We start from the raw sequence: 24,625 nt of genomic DNA, 5'->3' as shown, positions 1-24,625 counted from the left end.
CACTGAGCCATACCTCCAATCGCTAGAGCAAAGTTCTGTGCAATCCAAAAGAAAAAAATGTCTTGCTGGGTGTGGTGGTGCACACCTGTAATCCCAGCACTGAGAGGCTGAGGCAGGAAGATTGAGAGTTCAGAGTCAGCCTGGGCTACATAGTGAGTTCAAGGCAAACTTGAACCACATAGGGAGACCCTGTCTCAGAAAAAAAAAAAAGAATGTCTTTTGTTCTTCTAAAACATTGTAATTTTGATAACTGATTTGAGTTCATCATAGAAAACTTTCTACAGACCTGCAGAGAGGAAAAGATAAACTTGTATCCCTAATATCCAAAAGTAATCACTATCAACTGTGAATCTATTCTTTGAAGGTTTTTTCTTTTTTGCATGTATGTAAACTTGACTTTTCAGAAATCAGATTTCTACTGTATATACTGTTTGTTTTTTTTGTTGTTGGTGGTGTTTTGGTTTTTGTACTAGAAATTGAACTCAGGGCCTCATGTTTGCCAGGCAAGCACTGTGCTGCTGAGCTATATTCCTGGCCCTGATTTGTAATTTAAGTCTATTGCCATACTAAAAGTGTTTTCATTATGCTTAATAACTACATAGTATTCCATTGTGTGGGAGTACAAAATTTATTTGACCAGCTCTACTGTTGGCAGTAATTTAGGCTATTGCCAGCAGCTTGTTCTGTAGTCAACATCCTTTTTTTTTTTTCTTTTTTCCAGTACCCGGAATCAAACTCAAGACCCTTCGCCTGTGAGGCAGGTGGGGCACCCCTGAGCTAAATCCCTGGCCCAGTGATCAACATCCTTTTACAAATAAAATTTTCCCACATATCCAAGGGCAGTTATATTTTTAATATTTACTTGCAATTCATTATACTGAATTGCCCCCCAGAAAGGTTATGCAAGTTAATCAGTGAAAATAGGATGGGGGTGTAGCTCCATCGTCGACTGTTTGCCTAACATGTGTGAGACCCTGGGTTAAATCCCCAGCCCCTCAATAATAATAATATATATTATTTATTGCATTGCCACACTCTTGCTGTACTTCATCTTTTCTGCTATCTCGTGAACATTGGGTTTATTTCCATAATTATTTCAGTTCCGTAACCTCGGCTTGAGAGGGTAGAGTGAGTTTTCAGCCTTTGGTGGGTCTGACTTCTAGTATATGACACCATGTTCCTACATCGAACTGGATTCCCAACAAAACTGAAGCAGAACAACTTCTGAATTTGAGCATTGGTGGCGCAGTCTCCTTATGTCACTGGAGTCTGGTTTCATCACCCTTCAAGGTGTTTACCTTGTGTCACTTCTTCCATGATGTTCTGTTCTCTTCAGAGTTGCCACAGATTTGTGAGCTCCCTGAGAATGGGGCTCCTTCACCTGGAATTGTCAACAGAACAAAAACCGCCTTTTCCTGGGAAACCAAAGAACTAATTGGCAAAGTCCTCAGGCGTCTGCAGCATTGGGGTCCACACCTGAGTGTTTCGAAGGTTACACACAGACTGGAACATTGCTGCACTGCCTGGACACATCAGCTAAAGGCTGCTTCTGAAGGGGCTATGGCCCAGCAGTCGTCCAATAGGATGAAATAAACATGTTAGAAGGGTTAGAGAAGTTGGGCTATTAGCATTTTTTGGTTTTTTGAGTCCACCACTGTATTTTTTTAAGTGCAAAAACAGGGGAGGGGGAACTTGAAATTTTGTTTTTCTTAGTGTTTATATTTAACAAATTAATGTGTTAAACAGGAACATACTACAGTGTAGTAGGGCTAACCACAGAATAATTGCAAGCTTTCATAGGTTTCTATTAATCTGTGGTATGGTATACTATCTGTGATGCCCAGGGGATAGTTACAGACCTGGTGACAGTTGGCAAATATTTTTCTTCCAGTTCGCTCAGTTGGACTGACTATCTGTAACGTTTTGGGAGGAAACTTTGAAAGTCTAGAAACCCACTCTATCCACCCCCACCCTGCCCTCCCCCCAGGCCCATGTGACTTTAATAGACATTCAAATACACTCAGTGACTCACTGAAGTACTGTCCAAAGCCCACATCAGATTAAGACATTGAACCTAGTCATGTGAAATCACATGGGATGGCCTCTTCCTCCAATGGGTAGGTTGGCGGTGTACTGTTTGTAGGCCATGACTAATGACTAATTCATATATTAGTGTGTATATGCAAATACGTATAAATACATACGTAGTCGTGTGTCACCTTCATAGTGCAGGCACATCTGAGAAATACATCATAAGGAGATGACATCACTGTAAGCATTTTACTGTGCTTACATGAGAGTGCATAGTCTCCTACATGGCCTCCTACACTCCAGGCTATGTGGGTGTATGTGTATTATAACCTATTACCCCAGGACCACAAGCAAGGCAAAATAAAATTTTTTTTTTTAATGAGACAGGGTCTTACTATGTAGGTTAGGCTGGTGTTGACTCACAGTGATCCTCCTGCGTCAGACTCTTGAGTGCTGGATCACAGGTGTGAGCCACCACCTGGCTTACAATAAATGTTTTAGACATAACTGGGAGTATCCAATAACAGTGAAAAGTATAGTGTAGTAAATACACAAACCAGTCACATAATCGTTGTTATCATTATCAAGTATTATGTATTGTACATGATTACACACACTTGTCTTTGTTTTTTTCTTTTGGTACTGGGGATTGAACTCGGGTCCTTACGCTTGTGCAGCAGGCGTCGAAACCACTGAGCTAAATCCCCGGCCCACACACACTTGTTTTATGTGACAGGCAGGATGGTAGGTGTGTTTACACTAGCATCACCACAAACTTGTGAGTGATATATTGCACTGTGACCTTACAGTGGCTACCAAGTCACTGGCGATAGGAGTTTAATAGCTCTATTTAAACTTGTGAGACCACTGTCAAAATGCAGCCCATTATCAGCCCAAATGCTACAGACTTTCTGGTCTTTCCCTTTATATACACATGCATAAACATGTGCTCCTTGACCTACGATGGGGTTGAACACTGACCACCCCATTATAAATTGAAAATGCCATTAAGTAAAAGAGCATTTAATACACCTAACCTACCAAACATATCTACCTTAAATGTGCTCAACGTTGGGCATGATGGTGCCTGCCTGACGCTGAGGCAGGAGGATCACAAGTTGGACCCCAGCCTGGACAACTTAGTGACTTAGCAACACTGTCTGAAAACAAAATATTTGTGAATGGGCTGGGGATGTACCTCAGTGCAAAGGCCCTGGGTTCAATCTCCAGTGCATGGGTGGGGGGCTCCTGGCACCTTACATTAGCCTGCAGTTGGGCAGGCATCTCACAATGCTTAGTCTACTATAAAGTGTCAGATTTCTTATGCAGTTTATTTAATATTTGTATCCAAAATGTACTGGCAACACAGCGTACTGTATTGACTGTTGACCATGGTGATTGGGGCTGGCTGGGAGCTACACCAAGGTGGATGCCCAGCTCGGTACATACTGATACCCTGGAGAAAGGTCAAAATTTAAAATATGGTTTCTACTGAATGTGTATTGCTTTCCTTCCATAGTGTAGTTGAAAAATCTTAAATTGAAGTATCATTGAGGACTATCTGCATGTATGAATGTATACACATATATAAATGTCTGTACAGTAAGAATTAAGATGTACATGTACCAGCTCCCCACGATGACTGTAATCATGTAATGCAAACATGTACTAACAGATTTTTTTAAATTAATAAAATCCCTAAAAATACTTTTTTTTTTTTGGTACCAGGGATTAAACTCGGGACCTTGCGCTTGTGAGGCAGGCGCTGGAACCACTGAGCTAAATCCCTGGCCCAAAAGTACTTTTTTGAGTAAGAGAATGCACAGGTAAAGAATTCATTTTCATATTTTAAAAAGTTACCAATGAGCTAAATCCCCGGCCCTGGTCCTTAGATTCTTGCAGCTTGACCTTCTCTGGAGTCTCTGTTGACCTCCTCTATTGGTTTTTGTTTTGTTTTGGTTTGTTTTTTTTGCTTTGTTACCCACCCCCACCCCCAGTACCAGGGATGGAACTCAGGACCTTGCCCTTTCAAGGCAGGTACAGCACCACTGAACTAAATCCTAAATCCCCGGCCCCTCTGCTATGGTTTGTTTGCTTTTTTTTGTACTGGGATCGAACTCAGGACCTTGCAGCTTGTGAGGCAGCCGCAGGCACAGTGCCATTGAGCTAAGTCCCCAGCCCCTGGTTTTGTTTTTTATTTTTATTTTTTGTTTTGGGGGGCTCAAACTCAGAACCTTGTGCTTGCAAGGCCGTACCACTGAGCTAAATCCCTGCCCTAGGTTTTGTGTTTTTGAAACAAATCTTACTATATAGTTCAGGCTGACCTTGAACTCACCTGCCTCAGGCTCCTCCCAAGTGCTGGGATTACAGGTGTGCACCACCGTGCCCAGCCTGAGGGTTTTGATTCTGAAGCAGGGCCCAAGCTTGGTGGTTCCAACAAGTTCCCTGGGGTTGCCCATATTGCCTGCCTAAGTCTCTAAAATTGATTAATTACCATCCCTAAAAAGTCTATTTGATAGGTTATTATTTCCATTTAACAGCTTCAGAAAGTGGCTCAGAGGTCAGATCAACAACTTGCCAAAGTTAACCAGGAATAAAGGATGGGACTGGAAAGGGTGAAGAGAAATAGGAGGAGGCAGGCAGAGATGGAGAGGGCCGAACCTGTGTGCCTTGGGGTGTGGAGGGGACAGGAATAGGGAAAGTGGTCTGAGAGCTTTCCTAAGAAGAAAGGAGCCCTCTTCCTGCATCTCTCTGCTTTAAGTCAGTTATCCGCACTTATGGCTTCCACTCTTAGAAGAGTCCTTCTGCATTCAGCTCTGTTCATTTATTGTCAAACTTAAGGGTTTACTTTTGGATAAGGTTTATTTCCTTAAGTTTTAGGAATTCCTTTATCAACTATTGAGTGATGTTCCTTTTGGCATTTAAAACTTAGGATTGTTAATTTGAGTGCTCGAGACTGTACTGATGATTCATGAACGGTGTATCTAGAAGTGATATTTTATGTTAGTCCCTTTTCTCTAGCCTCAAACTTGGAGTACATTTGAAAAATGTACAGTATTCTGCCTAACTATGCATCCTTGAAGAATACCGGGCTTTCTGCCAGTCTTCCAGGTGAGAGTACTGCAGACTGAGGAGAAGGATGAAAGTGAAGAATGGTGATGGAAGGTGCTGGTAACTGGAGCTTGTGATCAGAACAGAACCCCCGTGGGACACGGGATTGAGCCCAGGGCCTTTGTACTGAGCTAGGTGCCCAGACGTTTTCATTTTTTATACCCTTGCCTCAGCCTCCCAGAGTGCTAGAATCACCAGCGTGTGCCACTATACCCAGCTAAGAACTCTTTTCTTAAATACATTTACATAGAGGGCTCCTCCCTGCTGCAGGAAGCTCTGGGGTGGGGGGCAGGTGGAGACATCAGTAAGTGATATCCCTCCATCTAGCAAGGGTCACTTGACACACAGGACATTGGTTAGAGCCAGAAGGATCTAGAACTATCATGTCAGCAGCTTCCTCCTCTCCCAGGGAAGGACCCAGACCTGAGAGGAGAGGTGGTACCTGGAGTCTCAACACCCACAGTGACATTTCTGGATCCCTCAAGTGGGGGCCAAGGAGTGTAGACACTGGGCCTTAGACTTGATCTTCCACCTGCTACACCACCTCAAGGTAGAAAAGCCATGTTTCTCCTTAAAACAGGACAGCACTCAGTGCTTGTGTTTTCTGCTCTGTGTGTGCAGAGAGAGGGAAGTCAAAGAATGACTGTGGCATAGAGATGGATGAGGTCTAATGAAGCCATTTCCGGGTCTTCGCGAACCTTGGAAACCTGTGAAACGGACCCCGCAGTCCCACGTGAAAAATTTCCTGGGCTGGTAAAATTTCCACCACAGTCTTTTGAATCCATAGAGTGTCATCAATATTTTGCCAAGTAAGCACATTTTTGGTAAACTAACACTATCTACTCTCGACACCATTGTTTTTTTTGTTGTTTTTTTGGTACCAGTGATCGAACACAGGACCTTGCGCTTAAACGAGGTACCTCTGAGCTAAATCCCCGGCCTGACCATTGAAATTTTAATTAGGGTAAAATACATGTAACTTGAAGTTTACCACTTTGACCCTTCGAAAGCCTTTGGGTTTGACGGGCTTCATTCTCTTTGGGTAGCCCTAGGTTCTCCAACCTTTTCACCTTCCCTTACCCTCTGCACATTCACCACCTCCCTCTTCCGCCTCCTCTCCCTCAGGCCCTGAACCACCATCTTTTCACTCAGAGTAGGCTTTGTCACTTTCATTCTAATCATGTAAAAATAAGGGTCGTTGCCCCCCACCCCCCACTCCAAGACAACCCAGGACCTCAGCCACGCTACCAAGCTATATACCCCTAGCCTAGGGCATTTCTTTACAGTGAGAAAAATGTTACTTTTTGAAGAGACTGTTGTGCCCCACCCCCTGGTGGGCCATGACCCTTCTTCCCACGCATGGGCTCTGTGATCCGTGCCCCGATGAGGGCAGGGCGATGGTGGCACACTGCTGGTGGGGAACCCTGGTGAATTGTGCCCTCCAGCACCCAGTGAGTTTCAGTGTGAGGCCTTGCTGCTCAACGTATCAGCGAGTTTTGGGAGCAGCAACTTTTTCCTGCCCAGCTGCTGGCCTTTCGGAGTGTGGAGGAGGAGAGGCCCCAAGAGGGTCCCGGGTGGCAGAGGTGGGGGCAGGGCCGTACATTCTTTTCTTGGCGGAACCTGACCTGATTTAAGGTCAGAGCTCTTCGGAGAGTGCGAGCCGCAGGGTTACCTCTTCGCTAGCGATTCATCTCTCCTCCCTCCCCCACTCTTAATGATCTTTCCATTACAGAACCCAGATCAGGAAGTGCATGACAGGTCGCAGCTGCAGACACATGGCCGGGAGGCCTGGGCTGCGGGCCAGAGGTGGGAGGGTGTCAGCTCCCCTCCTAGCACCAAGACCCCTATCCACACAGGGAGGCGAACAATTCAGTGGAAGATGTACTTATGCATTGAATCAGTGCTTACCAATTGTACTTTGGCTTTGATTTTAGGATATGAATTTTTTTTTTTTTGGTACCGGGTATCGAACTCTGGACCTTGCACTTGCAAGGCAGGCGCCAGAACCACTGAGCTAAATCCCCAGCCCTGAATATGATTTTTAATAATGACAGAAGGGGGGGCCGGGGATTTAGCTCAGTGATTCTGCCGCCTGCCTTGCAAGCACAAGGACCCAAGTTCGATCCCCGGTACCAAAAAAAAAAATAATAATAATGACAGAAGACCCCCACCTGACCATCTAGGTCCCCCCCAGCCTGAAGTCCACATAAGTTGCCCATAGAGATTTGGGTTTTCTTTTGGGACCTTCTCATCACTGAGCAGAGACTCCACCTTCTTTTCCCAAAATAAACTCACCTCAGAAGCTTTTCCTCTATCAAAATGTCAGATTCAGAACATGCTTTGGGGTGGAATCTGGCTGCTAGGATGTGGGCTTTGCAGATAACCAGACCTGAAGCACTGTGCACACCTGTGATCCCAGCACTCTGGGCAAGAGTTTGAGTCCAGCCTGGACTGCATTAAAAAAACCACAAAAATAGCCTCCAAAACAAAACCCAGCAGACCCGGGATTCAAATTGCAATAAAGGGTTGTGCCCCTTTCTTTTTCATTCTCTATTGGGAATGGCTCTTCCACATACAAGTTGCTCAGGAAATGTTAATTTATCCTAAACTGTGTCCTAGGGAGCAGTTGTCACAGGAGTTTCTGTCTCTACCGCCAGCTGTGTTGTTGGCTTTCTTCCCTGAATCTGCCAAGGCTGGATTCTTCTGGTGCCAATAGAGAAATGGTGACAAACTTCTAGGAGCTGTGAGTTTAGACCCATCTTCCCCATAGCCCTAGGGCATCTCCTATCACTCTTGCTGATAAAATAGGAGGGAGAAAAAAAAAAGATTGGAGGGAGAGAAACAAAGTGGTGTAGGGGTTGTTTGGGAAATGGGTGGGTTAGGACCCTTATTTTCCGTGGTGGGGTGTTATCAGTAAACCTGTAGGGCAGAACTTTTGCTGGAAAAGGGATTTCTTTTGAGACAACTATGGGTGCATTCCTTTGTTAATCACTTAATTACTATCCTGATGGGAGACAGTTGGGGGGAGGGGACCAAATCCCTACTGGGAAAAAAGCACCGGTCTAAAGGAGGCATCAGATAAACCGAGGCACGGAAGTCTGAGCCCCAAACCCAATTCTGACGGCGTGTTCCTCACACCACCCAGGCTCCCTCTGTTTTAAGGCTTCTGCAAAATTGTTTCAGCCTGGGGCTCCTGAGTGGGGTTCTGTGAGTTTCCTCCTCCTGCCTGGTTCCTGGGGAGCTGATTTTTGGGGGGTCAGGAGGCGGGTGGAAGGCTCTGGCTGTGGCTTTGGCCAGCACAGGCGGCTCTGCGCTAAATTACAGTGATGAGGGGGGACACACAAAAGACCGAAATCTTTTTTTTTTTTTTTAATAAAAACAAAACAAAACTGCGGCCCCAAGCCCCTGGGCTGCTGAATGGCAATGGCTTCCTGTCAGGATTAGCCGGGCTGCCCGGGCCTGTGTGCGCTGCCTTTCTCCTCAGGAAATACCTTTAGTAAGCCCTGGTGGGGTCCCCATGGCAACGCGAGAGGGGACCTGCTGACAGAGGCCATTCAGCCCGCCATTCTGCCTCAGCCCCTTTGTGGAGCTTTATTGCTGCCCCTCTGGCAAACACAGCAGTTTGCACCGTTTTGTCAGGCTGAATGTGGAGTTTTTACATTTTAATGGGCTCTTCTGGCACTGGCCCATTTGCATGCAAAATGTTCCTTCTTACCCTTTTCCCTTTTTCTATTTAAAAAAAAGAGAAAAAAAGGCACCCTACTCCAAATCCCCTGGGTTGGGGATGGTGAATAGCTGATCTGGGCGTCAGACCTGCTAATTGATTTGGTGTTCCTGTCTCCCCTACCACACACCTTTGTCCACCAGTCCTGCAGCTCCTGCGTTCAGAGCCACGAATCTTTAGAGTTCCCTCTCTACACCCCAACCTTTGTAGATGAAACTTGGTACCAGGGATTTCAGTGCGATTCCCCATTCTGGCCTGGGCTTGCCAGACTAAAGTAAGTTTTCAGTTCCATTTCAAAGCCAAAATAACGTAATAAAAAACCTCTGCAGAGGGCCCTGGAGCCCTGCTGTGCTGTTCTGTAGTCCTTTTAAGTTGCTTTCAAAGCCACCCGAGTTCCTACCCCACCCACAATTGCCCCCTCATTTATATCTGGGGAACTTGTGCCAAGACTGTAAACATTCTGGGACCACCACTGCCCCCCATGATACTGAAGAAGATGACCCTTCTCCCCCAGTTTTCTTAACCCAGAAATCACCACCCCGAGACTTCATGTTGCAACCAATGTCTGGATCTCGTGGGAAGAATGTTATTCGAGCCCTACACCCTGTGCCTGGAACCCAGTGACCATTCTTGACTTCAGAGAAATGAGTCAGATGTTTACAGACCCGCCCCATAGCTGGGCAGCATGATGAAGTGTAAGATGAACAAGGCCAGGAGAAGGCACAGTAGGAATGAGTAAAGCTGGGCATGGTGGTGCACACCAGTAAAACCAGCGCTCTGAGAGGCCAAGGCAGGGGGATTGCAAGTTTGAACCTGGCCTGGGCAACTTAGTGAGACTGTCTCAAAATTAAAATATTAAAAAAATGGATCAACCCCCAGTACCAAAACACGGAATCTTTTTTTTTTTGGTACCAGGGATCGAACTCGGGACCTTGCACTTGTGACCCAGGCAGCGGAACCACTGAGCTAAATCCCCAGCCCTCCCAGTACCAAAACAAAACAACAAAAAAAGCAACCACACTGAGTGGAGAATATAGTTCTTACACTATAAATCCCCAAAGAGTGAATTTGAAGGTCTAGGGAAGTGATGGAACTGGTTGCGTAAGAGAAAGTGTTTTAGGATAAGCAAGGTCTCACTGGCAAAGAAAAGCAAAATAAAATATGTGTTGAGGACCTGGGAAATTGGATGTGAGTCGGGGGAGGGGAGGCAACTGAGACTGGATTCTGGCAGAGGGAAGAAGCCAGGATTCACAGGGTGAAGGGACAGGGACCATGGCCGGTCTGGAGTGGTCAGACTTCTGTGCTCAGGTGAGCCAAGAGGTGGGGGGAGGGGACAGCTGACCAGCCCCTTTGCCTAATGTTCTTAATCTCAGTGGGTCATCAAAGGTCATCAGCTGTAAACTGTAATCAAGGGTGAGGGGCTTAAGAAGAGAGAAGGTGTCAGGTGACTGATGGGGGAGACCGATTGGGAGGATTTTGCTGCCTACCTGTGGTCAAGGCAGCTCTGTGGCTCCTCAAGTCGGTCGCCCTCGCTTTCCCAACCACTGTGAAGTTATTTCCAGAGTCCAGGATCAGCACATCAGCATCTGCAGCCAAGTGCTGGTCCCTGCTTTATGACTTTTTGGAGAAGTTTCAACGCCTCCATATTCATGTGTTGAAATGGGAACCACCATGAATAACATGATCACCAATAAGTATGGTTTGTGAAGTATCAAGCATGATGCCAAATGGGGCATCACATTATTAGTCCTGGGTCTGCCAGGATCATTCCCTCACACCTCACCTTCCTCACCTGCCAGTGTGGACAGCACAACTCACTTGACTTTGTGGGTGAGGTTCATGAATGAGCACAGGCAGAAAAGTGCTACTCTTGCTTATGATATAATGGTTCAGAGATGAGCCATGAGATTGGGGGGGTGATGGGAGGGAGGGAGTTTAAGGCCAGAACAATCAATTTCAGAATCCCTTGTGAGGAGGTAGGAGACACAAGTGCTGTTAGACAGGACCAGTGGGGCCAGGATTTTGTCACTCTGAAAGTCAAGGACTGTGGAGACACAGTCTGCCTTTCAAAGCTGTAGAGCTGAACCCTGAATGTGCATAGATTCTGGAAAACCAGGCTGTTTGGGTTTGAATATTGGCTCTGCCATTTGCTACCTACGTGGGCCCTCTTGGAAAATTCTGGAGCCTCTGTGCCTCGGTTTCCCCTCTGAAATAAGGATAATAAATAGTGCCTACCTCACAGGGTTACAAGGATCTGATGACTTAGCACATCCTGAGGATTACTCCTGGCAGATGGTCAGCTGCTGTCTCCCAGGGCTTCAGATGGAGAGAAGGGTGTGAGCAGAGCTGTGTGCTGCGTGTGGGGCATAGGGTATGGTCTGCGTTCTGTGAATATTGGTCAAAGCTTGTATTCCTGGTTTGCACAGTTGCCTAAGGGATGTGTTCCCTAGGACTTCTTCAGTGGCTATCTCCTGTTCCCTACCTTACAGTTTGAAATCTGGTTTTGGTTTTGGTTTTTGACTATTTTTTACCATGAGCCCTCCTCCCAAAGCACAGCCCTGTGTAGGAACACCGCATTCTTTTCTGCCCCTATGGCCTAAGGGTTTTTGTTGTTTTTTGTTTGTTGTCAGTTTGGTTTGATTTGGTTTGGTTGAGACAGGGTCATTGTTATGTATTCCAGGCTGGCCTTGAACTCTCATCCTCTTACCTCAGCTTCCCAAGTGCTGAGATTACAGGCTTACAGGCGTATGCCACCTCACCGAGTCCCACTTTTTTTGTTGTTGTTGTTACCAGGAATCAAACTTGGGTCCTTGCGCTTGCAAGGCAGGTGGCAGAACCCCTGAGCTAAATCCCCGGCCCCTCCCACTTTTTACTGTTAATCTAAATCCTGTGTTTTCTCCCCTTCACTCTCCCTACCATCTGTGTTGAGACTCTTCTGTGAACTCTCCTCTGACCACCTGTACTTTCTTTAAGTTGTACACCCAGAGGCTGGCTGAGCTGCCTGCGCCTAGTTCCTGTGTTCTCCTCTTGTCTCATGTTGAAGTATGAAGTGCTCATACATATAAAGGTGTATGTACATCCTCTTGCCCTGCATTGGCTAAGACACATCTTTGGTGCCTTTGTTTAACCATTTTCTCATTGCATGGTGACAGGCCCCACAGACTCCTAATAAAAACTATTTTGAAGCAAGTTCCCCATCTCCTTGGATTTGTAGGAACTAAGATCTCTCTTGTCTTCTCATAAGAATAACGAGGTTTATATGAGTTTGAGCTCCATTCTGGCCCAGCTTAGGGCCCATGGCTGGCAGAAAACATAAACTTAGATCTGACAGATGCATGCCAGGCAGTGCTGCCTGCTAGATACCACATCTGCCAGCTTGTTGGGAGTGACACTAGTGCAGTATGTGGGAGATAAGCAGGAAGGGAAAGGGACTTCATGGAGATTCATTGTGTTCCTAAAATTCAGAGCTCCATGGAAACCACCCCACCCCCCCACCCCACCCCTCTGTCTTTCCTAGCACTGCTTCCTTGATGATTACTGAAAAGTATATCCCCCGTCTGTTCCTAGCTCCCCTGAGGAATAGAGGGGTTCTGTTAGAGAAGGAAGGTGGGATTGGTGTATGAATCCCTTTCCCTTCCTTTTCCACCAAAGGGAGCCTAGATCAATCGGCGAGACTTTCCATGGCATCCACATTGTCCAGGAGACTGTCCCAGGACAAGAGGCCTTGTCTCCAATCAGCAGCCGAGTAAAAGCCTTTGGTCTCTTTTTCTGGAGAATTGTCCGAGGCTTCGGGAGTGAGGTTGGCAGCGTGAGTCCTCTTCAAGATCGTTCAGTTCGAGCCCTGTTGCTGGCCTTCCCCCTCCCAGTGTGGTAATGAAGATCCAGTCCGTTGGCATCAGAACACAATGCACTTTTTCCACACTTGGAACACATGGTGCCTTGAGCTTGCCTCGGTGAATGCTGTAACATGGCACCATCAGCATTTCAGCCAGGCTAGGTTGCTGTGGGATGCAGGTACCACATGTATCTGTTCCTTCCTCTCACCTCATAGGAAATAAGTTGCATAACACAAGTGTTGGGCTTTGCTGCTGGCCGCTGTCAGCACCCTCATTGTCCATCTTGAGTACTGCTTTGTACCTGGATCTAATGAATCAGATTCCCAAGAGCTGGAATGCTGGTTTCCAGTGGCTGAGAATAAAATGGGTTTTCCTTTCTTCGTCTTTCACAGCTGCCTCAGTGGGAGTGTCAGCTATGTCCTGCTAACTAGCACCTACCGATTATATGGCCTGTTGGTCTTGGGCAGACAGAGCCAGCCCCGAGGACACAAGATACACAAGGGCCATAAGTGAGGGACCCTGAAAAGACCAAGAGAGATGCGAAGCAGAGGCTGATGGCCATTTGGCTTTCTTCAGGCAGTCACCTTCCTCAGGATAGGGCACACTCACCGCCATTCTTCAAGGCAGGATGCAAATGGGCAGTTCCCTCTCCAGCAGCCTCTAGAAGAAAGCTGCCTATCCCTGCTTGTAAATGGAACTCCAGATGCAAATTGGAGGGCACTGTCAGCAATGAAAAAAGCAAACTGATACTCTAGATTCTGGGTTCCTCTAAAAGAATAGCTTCTGCCAGACCCTAGATTCCATTCAAGACCTTATGAGTAGTTTCTAACTTGTTAGATGCAGTGGGGAAATTAAAACAGGCAATTCTGCGCTGGATTGTTCATTAATTTTTAAGAGAAGCAAAAGCCATGGGCAGTTAAAAAAGAATGCATCCAGATGTCCATCACCTGATGGCTGGAATGTGCTTTGTCCATACAGTAGAATATTAGTAGGCCCTGGAAGGAAGGAGGTACTAAGACAAGTACTGAGTCACAGAACAACCTTGACCATGTGATTAGTAATAAAAGAAGCCAATCACAAAAGATCATATATTACATGATTCCATTGATCTGAAGTATGCAGCTCTGTAAAGACAAAAGGCAGCTAGTGGTTCCCAAGACTTGGAGTGAGAGTTGAGGAGCCACTTCCTTGGCCTGGAGTTTCTTTTTGGGTGGGTAAAAACTAAAGTTACACTGTGGTGTTGGTTTTGCAACTCTGAATATACTTTGTATCTGTGAGATCTGAGTTTGCAGATTAAACTAACTGTGGATGGAAGATATTTGGGGGGAAAATGTGTAATGAATATGTACAGGCATATTTTCCTTCTCATTATTCCCTAAATGATATAGTATAACAGAGCTGGGTGTACACCAGTAATCTCACCCTTTGGGGAGGCTGAGACAGGAGGATTGCAAGTTCAAGCCTAGCCTGGGCAATTTAGCAACTTAGATAGACCCAATCTATAATTTTTTTTAAAAATGGCCTGGGGATGTAGCTCAGTATGGAGGTCCTGGGTTCAATCTTCAGTACTTGCATAGCATTCACATTATATTAGGTGTTACAAGTAACTGAAAGATGATTTAAAGTATAGAGAAGGACTGGCAAAGACTGTATGTAGACACTACCATTGTATATAAGAGACTTGAATATTCATGGACTTTTGCAACTTCAGAGGGTCCCCAAACCAATCCTCTGTAGATTCCAAGGGACAGATACACTGGGAACCATTTAAATGGGCTAATTTTATAGTTTTAAAAACTAATATTCAAGACGGTATGTAGCTGACTGTGAATTTGTGTGATTTGGACAATAACGATTTTACGGGAAGTTTGAGTAGCACACCAGTTGGAAAATGAAGATTTCCTAGACATTTCTGGTTGTGAACTTTGAGTCGCCTGGGAAAGGAGGACTCCGGATGGACGCTGACAGTTGTCTGCAAGTCAGCTTTGTTGTGTAGGGAAAGATGCAGTTGGCAAGAGCAGCCAGGCTCAGAGTGGAAGGCTATGGCAGGGAGGAGGACATTGGATGGAGTGGGTGGGAGCAGATGTGGGAACCTCGAAGTCCAGGCAGGGCTGTAGACGTGATCCTGCCCAGTATAGGATCTTGGTCAGGAGAATGATGTGATGGTGTGCACCAGGCTTGGGTTCATTGGGGTGCGTCTGAACTCATAGCTCCAGGGAGGCCATTGAGTAAGACACCCCAAGATAGTGCCAGGAATGACAGAGGATGAAGCAAACCAGAGCACATTTGGGAGGGAACCAGGGTCTAAATGACTGCATCAGGAGGAAAGGAAGCCTGAGCCCGAAGCTGGAATCAGCCAGAGTGGGTCTCAGCAGTGCCAGATCCTTCAATTGCTTTCATTTGGGGCCAGAGGCCCTGTTTTTGCCTTTGGAAGTTACTGACCTCTCTTGACACTTGTCTGTGTGCTGTATGAGGCCAGAGTCTCAGAATCTGAATTCTCTGTTGACCAATGGCTGGTGCAGATCACGAGCTGCATAGTATTTAATCAGTGAGGTCACTTGAGGGAAATGAGATTTGATCAATAGGAGTGTCAGCTATTCTCTTTCAGGGTCAAATCCAAGCTGCTTTTCTTCTGCCTTCATTTGGCAAAGCCACAAACCATTAAAAATGGAAAGAACAACTTATTCTAAGACCCATAAAACTTATTTTTAACCAGCTGTGTGTTCTGCTCACATTTGTGGTTTTCTCCTTAACCAGGTTCTAGAGAATAAATGTGTGCTAGTCTAGTGTTTTCCGAACCCTTTAGAGCAGCTTCCCTGTTTCTGATGTATCCATGTTTGAGGTGGAGCCATTTGTGAAGCAGGGCCATGGTGCAAGGCCCTGGGAGGAAAGACACTGTCCACCCTGTACCTTCCAAGGACCCCCATTTTTCCTCCTGCCTTCTGTTCCTCCCGTTTTTCCTTTCTTTTTTATGATTTTATTGTTTAGATGAGATAAGGAACCATGCATCTGCCTCAGCTTCCCGAGTAGCTGGGACTACAGGTTTACACCACCATCATTGCTCCAGACACTTTCTTTTTTTGGTACCAGGGATCAAACTTGGGACCTTGAGCTTGTGAGTTTGTAAGGTTTCTAGCAGACACTTGTGGAACACTTCAGAAATAGGCTTAGTAGGGCAAGGGGAGGGGTCAAGGAGAAAAGGGAGTTTGAAAGGAAGACAGTTTGGAGACAGGATGACAGTCCCTGTGTCATTTATTAGTGTCTATTAAGTAATTCTATTAAGTGTCTATTAAGTAGTTCTCAGTACCTGGCTGGCATTAGCCTGGGTGCTAGAGATTTGAAGGTAGATATCACACACACACACACACACACACACTGCCACCCTCTCCCCCAGCCTGGGAGTGAGAAGCAGCTTCCAGAAGATGACCCCACTGGCCTCAGGGCAGCAGTGTGTTCAAGCAGGGGCCAGGGAAAGCATCCATGTCCCAGAACTCGGGGACCTGCCAGAGATGCAGCAAACAGCAAACAGGTGGGCTTCTCTTAAGAAAGTGGAGACCCAGGTGGCAGTGCGTTCTGGTGGGCAGAAGAGGCCAGGAGTGTTCTTGAACATCCTAAAAGGAAACATTTAATTTCCCCTTGCTAGTGAAGAGGGGACAGTCAGCCTTCAATGGCTGGCTCCCAGGTGTGTCCAGATCGTAGCTTCTTGCCAGATGAGTCCCTGGTAGACGGGGATGGGTATTCTTGGGAGCTGTAGACACTCTGGCAGGTCCTGGGCTGCTGCCTGAAACAGAGGGGGTGGGAGGGGCAGGGGTGGATGTGTGACATCGTGTTGCAGGCCACCGAAGAGGTCGGGTCCCAGCAGTAGGATGAGGAGAAAAGGGCTTTGTGTGCAGCAGTTTCTGCTGCCAGACCAAGTGTGGGTTTTGTGGCAGCTGCAGGCCTCCGTCCCTAATATAGGCAAAAGCTCCAAATCCTCCAGGCCTGACACCTGTCAGCTGGGGGTTCCCTGAGCTGACCTCTCCTTGGGTTGTCTCTCCCACGTGTGCTCTGACCCCACCCTTGGTGGATTATGTGAGCCCAGAGTCCCGTTTGACAAAAGTGCCTTCTCAATTTAGGTAGAGGCTGCTGGATTTTTGAGGAGTGGTGTGTATTTAAGAATCATAGGGGGCCGGGGATTTAGCTCAGTGGCGCTGTGCCTGCCTTGCAAGCACAAGCAAGGTCCTGAGTTTGATCCCCAGTACTGGGGAAAAAAAAAAGTCACTAAAGAAAGGGGTAAGGCTGACCTAGACAAAAGGAATGGGGCATTCCTCTGGGAAGTGTCCACTCTTGGCAAAGACCTGGTATATGTTTGGGGAACTGTGGACACAAGTCCCAGGGAGGGCTGGCTTTTCCCCTGGGATGGAGGGAACTGAAATATGATCTGCTTAATGCTGCTGCAGCTGCTTCCTAACTTGCCTCTTTCTTCCTTGACCTTTGGAGGAGTTGGGTGGAGGAGAAGAATGGGTTTCCCAGGTGGCCAGGCGTTTCCCACTGACCTGTGTTCCCGGTCCTGCCTCCCCAGCTCTGTGGCCTCGAGTCCATGGCTAGCGTAACTCCCTTTGTCTCCCTCCTTCCTCTCCCCCTGGCTTCTCTTCCTGGCCCCCGTGGTGGCTGCAGCCCAGCCCTGGGGAGCCCCTGTGGAGGTGGAGTCCCTCCTGGTCCACCCTGGTGACCTGCTGCAGCTTCGCTGTCGGCTGCGGGATGATGTACAGAGCATCAACTGGCTGCGGGACGGGGTGCAGCTCATGGAAAGCAACCGTACCCGCATCACAGGGGAGGAGGTGGAGGTGCGGGATTCCGTGCCCGCCGACTCCGGCCTCTACGCTTGTGTGACCAGCAGTCCCTCCGGCAGCGACACCAGCTACTTCTCCGTCAATGTCTCAGGTTGGTAGCTACGCCCTCCTTCCCTCCCCCAGACCCCCTTCTGCCTCTCTCTGCTAGTTTCAGGAGAGGTGAGCCTCCTTCCCTTCCATGATCTGCCCCCACTCTGCTTTGGAAACTGCTGCCCACTAACACTGCTCCCTGCCCGGCGTGTGGCTTAGCTCTCAGAGAGGAGACCTGTGGGTGAACCCCAGGCCAGAGATCTGGGGCTGCCAAGACCTACCTCTGAGGTGACTGGCAGTGCTCTTGGGGTGGTGAGACCTTGCCTCTTTCACCACAACTTGTCCAGATCTCCAGGATGCCAAGTGGGGCTCAGCCAGCTTTCATGCTGTCACTGCCTTGCCATTTGGACGTGGGGCTCAGCTTAGCGACCAGAGCCCTAGAACACATGGTGAGGTCCCAGCTGTGGTGGGAAGGACTGGGGCGCACCGCCATATCCACAGGCGTGATGGAGACACTTGCCCGCCAGCTCCTGGGCAGCCAGGGAATCTGCCACTGTTAGGATGCAATTTTGACAAAACTAGGATTCAGGGAGGTAGAATTGGCATCACTGTGTTTGTTCCCCAGCATGCAGGCCTGGTTCCTCCTCCCAGGCATCATTTAGAATCTGTCCCAATGGAGGGCCCCACCTTCTTTACTTCCTTCCAGATCCCTGACAGTGGCAAAAGCTGTGGCACCTACCGTGCTGCTGACCACCACTGTTGAGCTTGTTCTCACGAGGGTGCATTCTCATTAGGGAGAGATGTTGGCAGCTGCAGCCTCCCCACCTGCTCTGGTCAAGAAGGGCAGCTCCCAGGCCTTAGCAGCTCATGCTAGGAGAGTCCAGACTTCGACTGCAGCCATGTCCCTCGTGTACCTAGACCTGCCTGCGCTTCCTGATGGTTGGCAACTCAAAAGACACAGGTTCCCTGGCTGCCATTCTGAGACCCAGGATGGCCAGGTGATGCCACAAGCCAAAGAGTCTCGGAGCCCAGTATGGCATTAAAGAAAAACAGCTGGCCCTGCGGAGCTGCCCATTGTGAAGGCTCTGAGCTGACGGAGTGGGGAGGGGATGCATACTGGGGCGCACTCTTTAGTTTCTGTCCCATTGAGAGACTGTCACTAAGGAAAGAGCGGGACTGGCATCCTGCTGGGGAAGGCACTGTGTTTATCTGTGACTGCTGCCTTTGCTGGGTGACTGCTGCTGTGGATGGAAGTCTGTCGTGCCTTGGAGCTGTCCTCAGTGCTCCTCCTCCTTGCCTGCAGATGCGCTCCCCTCCTCAGAGGATGACGATGATGACGATGACTCCTCATCCGAGGAGAAAGAGACAGACAACACCAAACCAAACCGTATGCGTGAGACACTTTCCTACCTTAGTGCCTGTGGGCCTGGGATTTGGGTTCGAGGGAACTGGGAGGTGGGCTGAAGCAAGAAGACAGGGAGGGAGTCAGAGGCCCTGTGGGGTCAGGGCGCCTCACTGCCAGTGTTCTGAATGCTGGGCATTGGCCCAGACGTTGGCAGATGTCTGGCACCTGCCTGTCCTCTGGAGCCTGACCACCTCCCCATCTTGTCTCTTTTGGCTTTCCCTGGGCAGCCGTAGCTCCATATTGGACATCCCCAGAGAAGATGGAGAAGAAACTGCATGCGGTGCCTGCTGCCAAGACAGTGAAGTTTAAATGTCCTTCTAGTGGGACACCCAGCCCAACACTGCGCTGGTTGAAAAATGGCAAAGAATTCAAACCTGACCATAGGATCGGAGGCTACAAGGTACACATGTGTATATATATGAAAGTTAGAAAAGTTAGCATGAGAGGAATGGAAGAGGCTGAGACAAAATCCTCATTATATGCCTTTAATTTGTAGGGGTTTTTTTCTTTTTCATTTGTTTTATTTTGGGAGTTTTCTTGGTGCTGGGGATGGAACCCAGGGCCTTGCACATACTAAGCAAGTGCTATACCACTGAACAACATTCCCAAGCCCCCTGTAGTTGTTCTAAATAATGCTTTTTAACTATAATGATAATATGTTTTTAAAATTTTTAAATGCAAAAAAAGGTTTAAAAATTATCTTTTTTCTGTGAATATATGGCTTTTACATAATTGATCACATAATACATATAATTTCTTATCATTTGGTTTTTTTTTTTGGTACCTGGGATAGAACTCGGGACCTTGCACTTTCAAGGCAGGCAGCAGAACCACTAAGCTAAATCCCCAGCCCCTATCATTTGTTACAAATAACAGGTGTCATTGTTATTTCAGGCATGAGTGTTTGAAAGAGAATTTTTCATGGCTACCTAAGATTCCATTATCAATATATTCCACAATTTAATGAACTGTTTTATAATATTTAGGTATTTTCTAGTTTTTCACGAATGTAAATAATGTAGTAAATATTTTCATCAGCATGTTTAAACTTGCTTTCTTAGAACAGATTGCTGGAAATGAAATTACTGGGTCAAAGGGTATGAGCATTTTTTAAGCTGTCGATTTGTATTATTACCCAATTACTCTTTTTGTGTGTGTGTGATACTATGGATGGAACCTAATAGAAACCAGGGTCTTGCCCCTGCTAAGCACACATTCTGACACTGAGCTACACCTCAGCCCACAATTACTTTATATTTTGTGTGTTTGCTTATTTGTTTTTGAGTCAGGGTCTCCCTATGTAGTCCAGGCTGGCCATGGAACACACTGATCTCCTGCCTCAGCCTCCTAAGTTCTGGGATCACAGGCTTGCACTACCATGCTGGCTTACAATTACTTTCTTAAAAGGGAAAATGCAGTCACCTTCCCATAGCAGAGGATAAGAATGACAAGTTCACCAGGCTTTTGGCCACAAATCAAAGTGCTTGGCTATTCTCTCAGGCTTTAGTTTTGCTAATTGTTCAATAGTTCATGTTAATAACCAACTTCCCTTTCTTGTATAAATTGTTGTCCTTTGCCCATTCATATTTAAAGGAAGAACTTCTTTTATCATAATCTCTTCTTCAGTCTCTGATCCTTCTCAGAGTCCCTGTTTATCTCTCTTCTCACCTAACTTCTCTCCCTTCCCCTCCCCTCCCCATCCTTCTTTCTCTCCTCCCCTCCCCTTTTTTGTTTTCTTTGTTTGAGACGGGGTCTTGCTCTATAGTCTAGATTGGCCTTGAATTCACTATGTAGCCAAAGCCTCAAACTTTCACCAATTCTCAACCTTCTGAGTACTGTGATTATAGCCATGTACCACCATGCCCAGCTTCTTTTCTAACAAGAAAATATAGAAGAAATATATATAACAAGAATTTATATAAGAAAATCAGAGGCAACCTGATATAGTAGAGAAATGTGTGTGTGATTTTTTTTTTTTTTTTTTGGTACTGGGGATCAAACTTAGGACCTTGCGCTTTTGAGGCAGGCAGTGGCACCACTGAGCTAAATTCCTGGCCTTTTTTTTTTTTTTTTAATGGCACTGAGGATTGAAATCAGGGCTTTGCACATGGTAAGGAAGTTTGAGCTGAGCTATACCCCTAGCCTAGGGCCCCCCCTTTTAATTAATTAATATTGGTACTGGTGATCAAACTCAGGACCTGGGCCTGGGATTTAGCTCAGTGGTTCCACCATCTGTCTCGCAAGTGTAAGGTCCCTAGTTCAATCTCTGGTAGCCCCCAAAAAACAAAACAAACAAACTCAGGACCTTGCGCTTGTGAGGCAAAGTGCAAGGTCCCAAGTTTGATCCCCGGTACCAAAAAAATAAATAAATTCTGAAAACAAGGTCTGACTAAGTTGTTGAAGGGCGGCCTAGAACATGTGGTCCTCCTGCCTCAGCCTTCTGAATAGCTGGGATTATAGGTGTGCACCACCACTCCCAACCAATAGGAAAAAGTTTTAAATTAATTCACCAAGCACTTGCTCTCTGTGAGTTACTGTGTTTCAGATGGGCCAAGACAATTTCCTGCCCACAGAGACTTTCTAGTGTAAGAAGTCATAAGCCAGCTGTGGTGGCTCACATCTAATTTCTGCACTCTGGGAGGGTAACTACCCCAGCTTCACCATGACAGAGCCCAGCTTGTGCGATTTAGTGACTTAGCTAGACCCTGTCTCAAAAAAGGGGGTTGGGCTGGGGATGTAGCTCAGTATAGAGGCCCTGGGTTCAATCCCAATACCACAAAAAAAATAAAACTAAGGCAGCAAATGAGCAGCGATCATACAAAGCAGACTTCCGTCAGTGTTCAGCAGAGATGCAGAGGGAGGGAAAGAATAGGTCTCATCGGAGATTCGGCCAGAGGGAGAGACCAATTTTGAAACAAGATGTAAGGGGCCGCCAGGGCTGGCCTCAGCAGAACCATCCTGGCGCAGGAGTGGAGTAGGCAGAGGTCCAGACTCCAAAGGCTCCTGGTGAGTTTGGGAGAGTCAGCCTGTTCTTCCAGATCACAGCTGGCCTCGAATACCAGGGTGAAGACATCCAGAGTCCTCACACCATCTGTCAGCTAGCAGGATGGGCCCTTCCTAAGTGTAAATGTGCTTATAATTTTTTTTTTTTTGTACTGGGGATCAAACTTGGGACCTTGCACTTGCGAGGAAGGCAGCAGAACCACTGAGCTAAATCCCCTGCCTGAGTATAAATGTGCTTAGAGCAGGCCCTGGGCCTCACCTGCCTAACACTGCAGCTGGGCTCCAGACCCTCACTGGAGCCTTGGCATTCATCCCCACAGGTCCGTTATGCCACCTGGAGCATTATCATGGACTCTGTGGTGCCCTCTGACAAGGGTAACTACACCTGCATAGTGGAGAATGAGTACGGAAGCATTAACCACACCTACCAGCTCGATGTCGTGGGTAAGAAGGCCAAGGTGCAGGAGTGCACTGGGAGAAGAGGGAGGGGCCACTAGGGATGGAGTCAGTAGAATACTTGGCGCTCACTAGGTTTGTTACGTAGAGCAGGTTGCTTCTTATTTTGAGCCTTTTTTTTTTTTAAATCTGTAAAGTAGAAGAAGGCCAGGCAGAAATACTGTCTCAAAGCTGTATGTCACCATGAAGCAGAAAGTGCTGTTGTAGTCTTTCCTGAAAGATGGCTGGTGCGGTGATGGCCAAAGTGTTGCTCAACCAAAGCCAGCCATATGTCAGGCTCTGTAAATACAGTCCCTGCACAAAAGCTCACACATGGAGGCTCAGAGAGGCCACGTGCCCAGGTCCACATCATAGGGCATTCCAGAAAGCATGTGGGCTGTCACCACACCTGCCCCTTCTACAGGTTCTGCTTTGCATGTTCCAGAGAGCATAAGGTGTGGAGTCTCACAGGCAGCGTGCTGCCTTGGCTTTGATGGTAGAATCTGAGGAGACCAGTCCAGGAGGTCTAGGTTAGTGAAGTCTGTGATTCCCCTTTTTTTTTTTTTTTTTTTTTTTTTGCAGTACCAGGGATCGAATTCAGGACCTTATGCTTTCGAAGCAGGCAAGGTGCCACTGAGCTAAATCCCTAGCCCATGATTCTGTATTCCTGACAGGCTCCTAGGTGACATACCATCATCCCTCATACTCAGTCCAGCAGGAGTTTAAGTGACTGGTTTTAGGTGAAAAGGAGTTTAGGCAGAAGTCTGGAGATGTAACTAAGCTACAGGCTCTGCATGTAGGTGAGAGACTGACTATGTCTGTAAAGTGGATGCATTCATTGCTGTGGAGAGGAGGTTCCTGGTTGCTTGAGGCTGAAATTGGGACAGGTTAGCTGGCACTCAGGAGAGGTGATGGGAATAACATTATCCATCACTAGAAAATCGGAGAGTGTGGTGATGTAGGTGTTCTTCTTTTTGGGGTAGCACCCTCTATCAGTGGCCCAGCTAGGACCTGCTCACAGCAAGGTCTGATGAACCTGTTTTCTCCCTTCCACAGAGCGGTCCCCTCACAGGCCCATCCTGCAGGCAGGATTGCCTGCCAACAAGACAGTGGCCCTGGGCAGCAACGTGGAATTCATGTGTAAGGTGTACAGTGACCCACAGCCCCACATTCAATGGCTGAAACACATCGAGGTGAACGGGAGTAAGATTGGCCCGGACAACCTGCCTTACGTGCAGATCTTGAAGGTAATCTTGATCCCCAGTCTTAATGGGCCAGTGTGCTGGGAAAGAGACCAGTATCTTCTGGGGGCTCAGGCTCCGGGCACAGTGCCGGGATTGGGACTAATGACAGGGATAGGTGGAGGTGAGCTGGGAACAGATGGCTGGGGAGTGGACCATAGTGCTTTCTAAGGAACTTTGAGAGTGACTCTGCTAGGATTTGGGATCAGCTCCTCAGGGCAGGGATTTGAACTCCTCCTTACTCATTGTCCAGGACCAAACCATCCCCAGCAAGCAAGTGACCCTGTCATGGCCCTGCTTGCTTTCTAAGTGATGACATTTTGCCAAATGGGGTAAATGACAAGGACACAGCTTAAGTAGTTGGGAAAGCAAATGCCACATATAAATCCTAAGCAGTAGAGGAATAATGGCATTTTCTTCCTTTTTCCTGTCATTCCCAGACTCTCATTGTCCCTGAATGCTCCATTAATCCAGGGAAGGTAACTGGCTAAGTCTCCAGTGGATCTTGCAACAGGAAGTAACTAGAAGCTGGGAAAGTGGTTTACCTCTTTGTCCCAGAGTTAGAGCTCATTCTCCCCTGCCTTAGCTGTCCCAAAGATTTACTGGCTGTTCCTTCTCTTCACCACTGGTGCTAAAACTGCTTGTGCAGGAAAGAGGGCTGTGGCCTTGGGCCTTGGCCTCAGTCTTCATGCACAGTCCCTTCCAGGCTGGAAGAGTGGGTTGAATACAAATGGAGTATTTGCTTTGGGCCAGCGATTCCTCTTTCTCTCTTTTTCATTATTTCAAACAAATGTTTTGGTCTTTGGAAGCCAACTTGTTTTGTCGGCTCTGAAGGGAAGATTACACATCTCAGGGTCTCCCTTGCCTTGCCTCCCTGTGCCCACCTTCGAGTCACATGGAAGCAGAAAGTGGCTACATCCCAGTGTCTGCCCAACTGACTGGTGTGTCGTTGGTTTGTTCCAGCATTCGGGGATTAA

The 24,625-nt window shown here is 47.2% G+C and overlaps 1 protein-coding gene across 14 annotated transcripts in view; it reads left to right on the top strand.

Annotated features, from left to right (window-relative positions):
- Positions 1 to 24,625, top strand: part of Fgfr1 (fibroblast growth factor receptor 1) — a 51,569-nt gene that overhangs the window by 18,430 nt on the left and 8,514 nt on the right. For 4 of the 14 annotated variants that reach the window (XM_087217304.1, XM_087217302.1, XM_087217305.1 and 1 more), the window contains exons 3-7: positions 17,359 to 17,625; positions 18,868 to 18,951; positions 19,197 to 19,369; positions 22,293 to 22,416; positions 23,464 to 23,654. In XM_087217304.1, coding sequence (XP_087073430.1) covers positions 17,359 to 17,625; positions 18,868 to 18,951; positions 19,197 to 19,369; positions 22,293 to 22,416; positions 23,464 to 23,654 — 839 coding nt within the window. Of the gene's footprint in view, positions 1 to 17,358; positions 17,626 to 18,212; positions 18,563 to 18,867; positions 18,958 to 19,196; positions 19,370 to 22,292; positions 22,417 to 23,463; positions 23,655 to 24,625 lie in introns of those variants that run through there. The other 10 variants (XM_004855339.4, XM_087217298.1, XM_087217301.1 and 7 more) reach the window with 5 other exon arrangements.

Source organism: Heterocephalus glaber, unplaced genomic scaffold (genome assembly GCF_053883595.1).
Source record: "Heterocephalus glaber isolate CG9 unplaced genomic scaffold, H.glaber_assembly_v1.0 deba00001461, whole genome shotgun sequence".
Taxonomy (NCBI): Eukaryota; Metazoa; Chordata; class Mammalia; order Rodentia; family Bathyergidae; genus Heterocephalus; species Heterocephalus glaber.
This window is presented reverse-complemented; position numbering and strand designations above follow the sequence as displayed.